Source organism: Platalea leucorodia (assembly GCF_965183815.1).
Source record: "Platalea leucorodia genome assembly, chromosome: 2".
Classification (NCBI taxonomy): domain Eukaryota; kingdom Metazoa; phylum Chordata; class Aves; order Pelecaniformes; family Threskiornithidae; genus Platalea; species Platalea leucorodia.
The window spans coordinates 119,321,923-119,332,820 of NC_138824.1; the positions used below are offsets into that span (position 1 = coordinate 119,321,923).

General features: G+C 47.1%; 1 protein-coding gene across 1 annotated transcript in view; it reads right to left on the reverse strand.

Moving 5' to 3' along the window:
• Positions 1 to 6,612, reverse strand: part of CD96 (CD96 molecule) — a gene marked incomplete at its 3' end in the record, with an annotated part of 28,113 nt that extends 21,501 nt beyond the window's left edge. Inside the window, exons 1-2 of the mRNA XM_082304508.1 lie at positions 6,521 to 6,612; positions 3,097 to 3,522 (exon numbers count right to left, since the gene is read on the reverse strand). Of these exons, the coding sequence (XP_082160634.1) occupies positions 3,097 to 3,522; positions 6,521 to 6,578 (484 nt within the window). The 5' untranslated portion in view covers positions 6,579 to 6,612. The remainder of the gene's footprint in view (positions 1 to 3,096; positions 3,523 to 6,520) is intronic.
• Positions 6,613 to 10,898: the final 4,286 nt, after the last annotated feature.

Consider the following 10,898-nt stretch of genomic DNA (forward strand, 5'->3'; position numbering starts at 1 on the left):
GGGCTCCAGTCCATCTGTGGAAGGGCAGAGCAATGCACTGAACAGAATCCAGCTGTGGTCGAAACATGGGGTCTGCATGCATGTGTGCATTTAAACAGGAGGAGCAGCAGTGATGGCCAGGAGATGCTACAAGTGCCTTGGTGAGCGCTGGTCTCCAACCCTCAGCCCGGCGGCGTGCGGTAGCGCCGTGCAGGCTGCCGTGCTGGCCAGCCTCCCTGCTGCAGCCTGCCTGCCACCACTGTGCTGCACAGACCTGCCTTCCCTCTTCCCTGTGGGCAGGCACACAGGGAAACTCTTGAACTTTGCTCCCCTGGTAGCTCTGGCTGCGTGCTGAGGTAGAATAGATACATATTTTATTTATTTTTTATCTTGAGGGGAGGGAGAATATCTAGCAGTCCCAGACTGTTAGGTTATTTGTCAGTGGGGACTTTCTGATGACTGTAACTTCCTTTATATCTGTCACCCAAGCACAGAGTGACAGTGCTAGCACACAATCTGGCCCACAGGGGCACGAAGAAAGGCAGCGCCCAGAGTGGTGCCCAGGAGACCCAGCAGCAGAAGCAGCTCATCTTCCCTCTGTACCAGAGCGAAGCAGCTGAGGAGTCGGCTATCACAGCGGGACACAGAGTGCGCAAGCCCTAAAGGGGCTGGATAGTGCAGAAGGGATAAAAAAAAAAAAAGGGGCAAAGGAGGCAACTCTGTAGCTTCTCCAGGTAGAAAGCTGCACAGGAGACTTGGCTGGGACAAGCTACCATGCAAAAGTGCCGTGCGGCATACAAGAAGTATGAAGATGAGTGGTCTCCCCAGGAGCTCAGCCTTCAAACAGCCACTGCCAGTTCTCACAGTCACAATGTCCCGGCTGCTTATTTTCCCCCGTCTTTGATTCCCATCTCCATTAACAGCCTGTTGGCTAATGGTCCTCTGTGTTTGTCAGTCCTATGCAGGCCTGCTGCCCTGTGGGCTTTTTGCAGTATCTACAAGTTGAATCCATCTGGATTCACTTCACTTTGATGTAGTTGGGAGCTGTATGTCATTAATAACTAGTACCCTTCTTCATCCCACTTGCAGGCTGGATTAAGGCCTTTTGCCTTCTTTGAAGTGGAAGTGGTTCATTGCAGAAGATCTGGTTACTTTAAAATACAAATCTGAAAGAGGTATGTTGCAAACTGAATCTTTTACTTCTCTCTAGGAAGCAGTTATCAGTAGTACAGCTTGCTACATCATGCAGTTGCTGAAAAGAGCCACAATGATGCTGATATGAACAAGATCTGCCCACATTTAACATATAGACAGCAATAACGGCATTGAACATGCTAGTATCAACCAATGGCACCAGCAAGAGAAAAGGAGCAATGCCTGATTAGCACTATTACTATATTAAGGAAGAGACAGAGAAAAATCATGTGAAGAACAGAAGCATGGGAGGGTTTCATGCAGTTACCAGCACTGTTTGTACCTCACTGCTCTCCACTTGATCCAGCCCCTCTGCCCTGTGACGTGCAGGAAAATTCCCAAAGGGGAGACTACCACAGCACACCCTTGTACAGCAGGTAAAGCAGCAGCTTCATCCTTGACACAATTATCCAGAATGTACTTTTTAAACACACCCATCCTCTATGGGACAAGCAGAGATGCTGGCTCTAATTTTGCCTTTACAAGTTCATCAGGGCAGGAAGGTACCGCTGGGTCGCCCCCAAGATATGACTCTGGGATAACAGCACTGAAATGCTTGGAGCCACTGCCATGAAGGGGCCATCAGGGAATGAGGTGGCAGCTTGTGTTAAACGTCCCTGCATATGAGGCTTGCATAGGACCCGGAATTTGTTTGTCCAGAGTTGCCAGCTTGCCTCAGAGGGAGGCCACTGCTGCGGCTGCTGAGGAGCTGTGCCCTGACCCCATGGAGTCAAGGCTCCTTTTGCTGCGGGACCACTGTGATCCAGCATGAGGACCAATGTCCCTCCTGCCACTGGTCTGGCCTCACAACGCAGGCCAAAGAGGCGGTGGGAGCGCTGTGCCCATGGATGCTGCTGCCCCAGTGCTCTGCTGCCCTTAAGTCACCTGCACCCACCCTGCTCCTAACCCTTGAACATGTGCTGCATCTACAGCCCTAGGCACAAGCAGGGTGAGACGCTGGCCTTGCAGCTCTGAACTGAAACCGTGCCAGGTTTGTTGCATTTACTTTAATCCTTCTTGGCTTGTTAACAGAAACCTGAGTCAGGAAGAGGTTTCTGGGTCAATCAAATCCAGTCCCCCATGCGCACAACAACAAGCTTGCCCAACATCCCTGCCCAGCTCCATCTTCATGGCAGTCTGGACTTCTGCCCTCACTGCTGACATTAAACAGGTGTTCCCAAAGTTGCTGCACTAATGGTTGCCACTGATGTTTAATTTGTAGTCAAATCCATTCACATCCTATTTAAACCCATTTGTTCCTTTGCCAGGATAATTTAAATATCCTCCCTGGAGTTCACAGTCTTCCCTGAGGTTTACTTACCAAGACCAGTCATGCTGCTTTCCACCTTCCTTTTGGCTGACAGAAGCAGCCAAGTCTCCATTCCATTCCATCATTCTAAGCAATCCCCCACTTTGCTCCAGTTCATTTTTGACGGTGGGGACACACTTCCCTCCATTGAGCTAACACCCAGCATGCCCTGCAGATGCCCACCCTCAGCCTCGACCAGCCAAGGGTGTTTTCTCTTTCGTGTGCCCAGTGCTGCACGCCCATAGCAACAGCACAGGGTGGTCTGGAGATCCAGCATCCTTGGTCTCACCATATCCTGAGCTGCTCGCCCAGTCTTCTCTGCACCGTGTTTTTCCAAAACAAAAAATGTGGAAACTGCCCATCTCACCACCTTTTTTCCTTGGTTTCTAACTTCATATTCCTCCAAACAAATAAGGTTTCCTAATCAGGAGCTGGATAACAACAGCTAAAGAGTGCCTGGTAAATAGGAAACTGTAGACAGCAGCATTCAGTGGCACCATTGCAAACTCCAAAAAAGTCACCATCACTGGACAAGAAATGGTCATCTGTTCTGATATTCCACCACCCCCCTCACCCCGTTACTAAAAAGCAATATTTTATTTGCAATCACTTACCTTCTGCCTTGACAAGAAGTTGAATTTTTGCAGCCTTTGTCCCATGTGGGTAAGTAGCAAAACTGCACTCGTACTGCCCGCTAAGGGAGACGGTAACATTTTTCATATGCAGAGCCCACTGATTGCACTCAGATGTGACGTTTGGATCAGGGGAACACAAAGCCTCTGTAGCATCCCAGTTGCAGCACTTCCTCATGCTGAAGGACACCGAAAAGTTGTAAGAAGCCTCAGGAAATGGGAAGTAATGGGTGCCAAAAGTGGGATGATAAACAGCTATTCTGGTAAGCTGGGTGTCATCAGTCTTGGACCACTGTGTCTGTATTATGAAGGTGGTGTGTGGTTTTGGGAAGCTGCACACCAGGGTCACGTCAGTACCTGGCAAAGCGCGGACCACCTCTGTTTCTGTAATGATGTCTTCAGGCTTTCCTTAAAAACAAATGGGATTGTTTTCAGTGCAAGTAATGTTTAAACAAAGCTTTCTCCTAAGCTGTCTTTGACATGCTTTGGTGCCTTAGCCACAAACAACCACAAAGACCCTACAGCTGTGACAACAGGCTTTCCAGTGAGGAGCTTTACAGCACAAACTGTGGAGAGAGAACCAGGAGAGCAAACGCACACTCATCTGGAAGAGGGTGGGGAGCTCCCATTGCACTCATGGGAGAGAAATGGGAACTCTGAGGGCCCCTGTGAAGATGGAAATCTTTCAAGTGATATAAGTAAAGCAGAAGCTGCTTATTCCCCAGCTCTTTTTGCAAGAACAAATGAGTTATCCCTGCTGGCTAATTCTGCCCTGCTCTGTTCCCCCGGCCCACTGCCATTGCCTTTGCTGCTTCAACAGAGAAAGCTGTTCTTTTACCTCCACATTATTAAACAGCTCCTGCATGGCCTAGACAAGCATCCGTTTCAGTCAGAGCGAGCTGCCCTGGTAGGTACGGTTTCTTCCTCAATTAATTTCATAAAGCATGTTGGCGGTCCTTAGTGTGCCATATAAAGGAGTAATGGATCGGTGAAATGAAGGGGCTTTCAACGGGAGCCTGTATACTTGGTTTTGCTGCTGCTGTAGTAAAATTGATTTCTCTCCTTTTCTCCCTCCTATAAACAAGTGGCTCACAGTCCCCAAGCCCCTGTATGCAGGGCACTGACAAACTCAAGGAGATGAAGAATTTATGGACGGGGGAGTCATAGTGAGACAAGTAATCAATCACACTCACAGAGCCATACACAAAAAGGCCCTTTTTTAAAAGGACATGGAGGTCCCCAGAAAAAATGAGTTTGTGCAGATGTTCTTAGGTACGGACTTGTCACCCCCCATCTCCATTGGATTTTATCCTCCCTGTGTATCAAAACATCACTGTAAATTTGCTTTGGTACCTTGCCCCCCAGTCCCACCAGCCATACCGCTGACTCCCCATGGCAGCAAGTGCACACTGCTCACCTTCTTTACTTGAAAAAAGAGGGTACCAATTTCTTTGCTTTGACATCTACTCTGCCGTGTGGTACAGGGGTCCAGGGCGCCTGAGCCAGCGGATGCCCTGCCAGGGGCCAGGCAGCCTCGACGGTGCCCGCAGAAGGGATAACATGCCCCATGTTCTGCCAGCCCAGCTGGGAGCAAGACAGGGTCCTGGCACACCCACAGCTCTGGTTTGACAAGGAAGAACAAAAAGCAGAGTCCCACATCCCCGCAGACTGGCTGAGGTTTGGTACCTAACCACTGAAGTGTGACATGAACACGTAGAGACTAGGTGCATGGAGAACAAAGCTACTGGATGGCCGTGGCCAACATTAATCTCTGGTTTTTATTGCTGTACATGCTCTGTTCATCTTTTAATTGACTTCCAAGTGATGGGATGATGTAAGAGGGTAAATAAAAATAAGTCTGAGTGACAAGTGCTGTGAGAAAAATTACTGAATTACAAAAAACTATTTTTGTCAGTCCAAGGAGCTTATTATAGCAAATGATCACTGATTTCACTGCAAGTTTTGCATCAGTAAAAGTTAAGTAAAAAGGGATTAGCAATCTTGTGATCAGACTAGCAGGCAAGAGACACCTAGCAGGTTATCTCTCATATTCATACTGATGCTGTATTAGGTCAAAGGACCATGTAAAGAATGCCTACCAAGAATTACCTGAATATTTTAGATTAAGATGAAAAAGTTACATACGTAGGAACAACATTTTGTGTTGTTTGTTAGTAGCCTAGCACTTCAGGTTATTTTACCTGAAACCCCTTAATGCAAAAGTGTTCTTAACTTTTTGTTAGCATCTCAATACAGTTAGTCTCATTTTATGTCAACTTTATTTTTCCAAATCAAATGGTGTCCATTAGCCCGTATTGTGCTCCATTTGAAATTTAATAGAGTAACTCCCAGACATGTAGATGTCTGATCTCCACAAAGAGCCTAGCGGTGTCCACTTTCACTTCTGAGTGACTTCAGTGAGGATTTTATCCTCGGGGGGAAAAAAAACAACAGTCCTATTTTTCCCTAAATAGTACTGCTTTCCTGCATGTCCATGTCTTGAGGGTTCTAGTTCTTCCTTTGCATTTGAGAAATTTTGTTTTCTATGAATACACATATGAAATATTTTCCTTTCTTTTAAAATCCAGTTTGCCTCGGTGATGTAGAAAAGAGGAACAGTCTATGCCAGATTTCAAGATGCATCTTACCATGCTGGTCAAATACATGAACTTTTTCCTTTCTTAACTGGAAAAAGGCATATCCTACAAAATTCTTCCTAGCTGGTAATAAATACTCCTGCATTTAGCATGGTCAGTCTGGGGGGGTGGGGTGAGGTGGGTTTTGAGCGTCAGGCTTTTCCTTGGTTTTCCTCAGATCATTTTTGTTTTAAACTCCCTCTGATGGGGATGCAGTTCTCCTTACTCAGCTTTTCTGAAAGTTTTACTCCCAAGTGCAAACTTATTTCTCAAGACTTTACTGCAGCACATAAGGCTGGGTGGGGAAGAGAAAAGGAAGAATCTATTTAAGGGGTTGCAGCTGCACAATTTATCCTTGCCTTTAAATGTTTCAACCCTTCCTCTCTCTGCAAACACAGGTATGTGTGCGTGTGAGAGAGAGAAAGAGAGAGATATTTTTTATTTGCTCTTTGAAAGCAGTTTTCCTTTTTGCCCATTGGAGACGAGCACATGTTGCCCTAAATACAAGTGAGCTCATCTCAGTGATTATTCTGGTGAAAACAGGTTAGGCATTTTGAATAAACTAATCTGCTAGTCAGCACAAGCCATTTACTCCTTACTAGCTGCACATTATAACTAGGTTATTAGAAAGTTGTCAGGAAAGAGAAAATTGTTACCAGTAGCTACAGCTTGCCCTGGTGAGACACACCAACCTCCATCTGCACATGCCACCCTGCCCCTCACCACCCTCCGGCGTAAGCTGAGTCAAGGCATCCCGCTGACACGCTTACCTGCAACGCTGGGCACCGAGAGCAAACAAAAGAGGGAGAAGAGCCACCTTTTTTCCATCTTCGCTTGATGAAGTTTTGGTAAATACGTTAGCACTCTTGGCCTGCTCCCGGCAGCGTCTCAGAAAAGGAAGTCGAAATGGTCTGCCCTGTGCAGACAGGAGATGTGCACCACAGTCACGCTCATCATTTTAGCGTGACTTCAAAGAAATGCTTCATTAAATGCAAAAGCCTCAGTTTCCTGCGGGAGCGATAAAATTAGTACTTCTTGTGAAATCTTTATGTTGAAAACACTACCTATGCTGCAAGCTGATGTTCAAGACTATTTTTGTCTTCCTTTGTCCTTTCAGATAAGCTCAGAGTAAGCAGTTTATTGGGTTAAACTCTCTTGAAAACTTGTCAGGTGTCTAAAGTTGAATATCTGGTACATAGTGTACAAAAAAAGCTGACTTTTTTTTTTTTTTAACCCTGCTTCATTTCCTTCACATGCTATTCCAAAATAGCTCAAATATACTATTTTCAGACTCTCTACACTCGTTATCTTTTAAGAAAACAGCAAGATAACAGAACCAATCCCCATAAATTAAAATAGAGTCAATTGAAAGCCTTCCTTTTAAATTTTTTTTTTTCTGACAAGGAGACCATTTATTATTTTCTGCAGGATGAAGAACTACAGCATCACACGTGACAACATCACTTGGTGTGGTTAACCCCCATACCACCAGCTGGTAGCTTTGGTGTGGGTGCGTGGCTCCAGCCAGTCCCATGACCTGTCTTTACTGCAGGTCACCTGTAAATCCTTCTGAACTGTCCTCGAAGCATACTGCATTTCCATAAACTAGGCATACATCTGTCAGCAAAGCATCTCATTGCAGACAGTTCTTATGCAAATTGGACCTGCTGTTGGCGGCTTTTCAGAAACAACAGATTTGAGTTCTCACTTACCACTCTTCTTTCCCCAAAACTGAAAGAGCAGGGCAGGACGCCTCACGTACATAACATGGACATACGTTACTTCCTGGCTCTTCCTGAGATGGGACAGGTGTTTGGAAGCACAGATGGGAGGGGGCTGGTTGCCCCTGGTGGCTCCCTCCCTGGTGGCCCAAGGACAAGCCACCCTTTGACTCCAGGGAGACCCGATTACAGCCCGCCCACCAGAGCAGAGAAAGCGAGTGGTCTGGATGACACAGTCCCTTAAATGGACACCTGTCCCCACCAGCAGTGATCTCCCTCGGGTGGCTGGTCTATCTTTGGGTGATCCAGGTCCTGACATTTCTCTCCTGAAAGCATTTCTAGAGGGCCTGGGTGCCTTTGTCAGCCCCTTTCTTGTATGGCACCCCTCCCTGCTGCTCAGGCAAGGCCTATGGAAACTGCCAGCCACCACCTGCAATTTTCTTCACAAGTGTTTTCCATTCCCTCCCTATCTATCAACTTTTGCTGACCACGGAGTTCCCCATAGCTCCAGCTAAGGCACAGAGTTCAAGGTAAAAAAGGACCACACTGGTCATTTCCCTATTTTATGCACTACCAGATGCAAACAACATCTGTACCACTTCCCTAATTTTGCACGTGCAATCTTTTGGTAGCGCCTTTAAGCAGGCTAAAGGCTACAGCTGGAAGAGCTGGCCAGGCTACGGTCAGGCCTCCAGACACGTCTTGGAGGATAAGTGCTGCTGCACAGTTCCTTTTTTGTTTGCCTTGCTCCCCTAGCTGATGAAATGCACTAAAAGCAGTCGTGGTAAATGCACTGGATGCCCGCATTACTGCTAAGGGAATACTCTCTGGGAATGAAATATCTGCTTGTCACTCAGAAGCCTGACAGAGAAATATCTGTCTCGGAGGATCAAGAAGTCCTGAAGTTAAGGATTAACAGAATATATAAGACATGGTAATTGACAGCCACAGAAGGGAGTAAAAATATTAAAGGTATACATTCTGGTTTCTGGTTCAGAGCAGAGACCATAAAGAACCCGGAGATTGCCTGCAGAGACTAAAGACCAAGAAAATCAGACTTCAATCTAAAATTTGGGCTTCCTTTCATGAGTGCAGGTACCTTAGCTTCTCTTGCTGATCAGTTCATGCAAACTTTGTACCATGAGAGAATGTATTTTGTGTAACGTGGGGAAAAAAGTATCTCAAATGAGCCTTTTTATTGATCTGAAACATACATACATCACAATTCAACAAGACAGCCCAAATGCCACGTGGTATATTCAATAGCCACAGAAATCCCCAAGCAGCTTGTCTGAGTTACTAGAATGCTGTCTCTTGCCCTTAGAACTTGTTTCCCTCCAAAAAAATAGCATCCTAAAAATATACTGCTGCCGTGTTCCATTGTGTTGGCTGAATTCATCCACCTAGCATTGTTGCTGAGCTTAGTAATGAAAGACAGACAAGAAAGAAACCTCCCAGCTCAATGGATTTTTGTTTACTTCAGAGCTGTGTTTTGCCCCAATTCATGTCTTAAGCCCAAAGTCTGAAATAGTCATTCACCCTGCTGCTGACATTGATGTGCATGAACAGCTAAGGCCTGCCTATGTGTAGGACATCAAAAAATACTTCTGAGACATGCCACTTACCTCAGCCTATTGGCAGGGAGCCCTCTCTTCCCTGGAGCAGGCCACAAGGTTCTGCTCACAGCAACACAAGTTATTATGAGAGATTCCTCCCTCACCACCCCTTTCCTGGAGTTACTCACAAGCAGCTTGGTAGGTGCCACGGTGGGACATTACACACCAGGTTAGGGATGGCTGGGATGCCTAGGGACAGCGGACCTCATCGGTAGCTGGAGGGAGAACATATCTGTAATGGGCTTTTCCTTGGTGGGTCAGCTGCGGGGATGTTTTTCTCAGAGGTGGGATGCACAGGTTTTTCCATCATGCTACATGTGCCTTTCCAGAGAGACACAGAAACCACCGCAAGGCTAGGAGGTTTTAAAGGAAAAGAAGCTCTGCCCAGGCAAGAGACACATGTTGACAGGGGATGTGAACCACGGTGTTTTCTTTTGGGTTGGACAAGCAGTTGGCCTGACTGGTCCTCATGGGTCCCTGTGTCCCAGGCAGTAGCAGCGCTGGCAGGAATGGATGGGCTCTGAGCATCCCCCGGGAGGGGGCCCTGGCAGCGCACTGTAGCATGGGGCTCTGCCTGCTGCTCAGGGACACTTCTGCAGCCTCATGTGACGTTAGTTTTTTTTCCCCTTGGGCGGAAGTGGGGGAGTCCTCTAATTATTTTCTGCAGATCTGTTCACCAATGGAGGAGGCATTTTGAGCACTAGAAGTGACCCTTTCCACGGCAATCACCCCTATTATGCGTCATGCTCACAAAACCCTCAACTGCAATACAATTCTTCTGCCTCAATTACAGTAAGCTGCACCTAAGGAAGAAGCAGAGCTGCAGTCAGCCCCACAGAAAAAGAAATCTTGAACTCCAGAGACAAATTCAATTATTCACAAAGAGAGCCTTTTCAGAAACGCTAGTATGCGAGCTCTTCCTGCCAGAGGCGAGGATGATTACCCTTGCAGACTGGTGTCCTCTAAACATTGCTTAAAGTGCTGCTCCCCAGTGAAAAAGAGATGGAGACTTTGAAGCAGGAATTTCATTAAAGAGTAAACTAACCTTTCAGGTTCGCTTGGTGCTTGGCACAGAACCTGCCACTTTGTCATTTTGTTTTGAACTTCTTTGAAAACTGTACTAATGACTCTGTAGCTGGCAGGCACCTTTGGCCAAGGCACCTCACGGAGGGGTGGATGAATGGGTGGCACAGGCTAGAGGGGCAGTGTGGCAGGGGACAGGGCACTGCGGTGGCAGTGGGATCCCCATCGGGCTTTTCCAGTGGCCCCCTGCTTCCTCATCTCCCCATCCTTAGCTCTTGAGCCTCTTGCCTGCTTGCAGCACTGTCTCTTCTGCATGGGGAGGAGAGGAGAAGGGGGTTTCTCACTCTGCTTCCTTTTCCTTGTCCTCCTCCTCCTCTCTCACAGCTACAAGCACACATCAGCACACTGTGTTTGACATAGTACAGCCCCAGTTTCAGCTGGGGTGTTTAAGCAGCATGGCAAGGCGTACACGCTTCCCTCTCAACAGCAATTTTTCCAGCTGAAAGATGTTTAAAGATCTGAACAGACTTTTCATCGCTTCTCCCTCACTGACAGCTCGGAGTGTGCTCATCCCTGCTCCGACCTTGGCCTGCCCTGGCACCGGGGCTGCTCCATTGCCTTCCCCAGCTCTGCCGCCACTGCCCGTGCTGACACCAGCAGAATTCAAGATGGTGAATCTTTCCACAAACATTACTTGCCATTAAGTCCTGCAGACATTTTGGGGCCAAATCCAACCAGATGATGGCTCTTTAATTTTGCCTTTTGCTCATCCCACTGGTAAATATTGC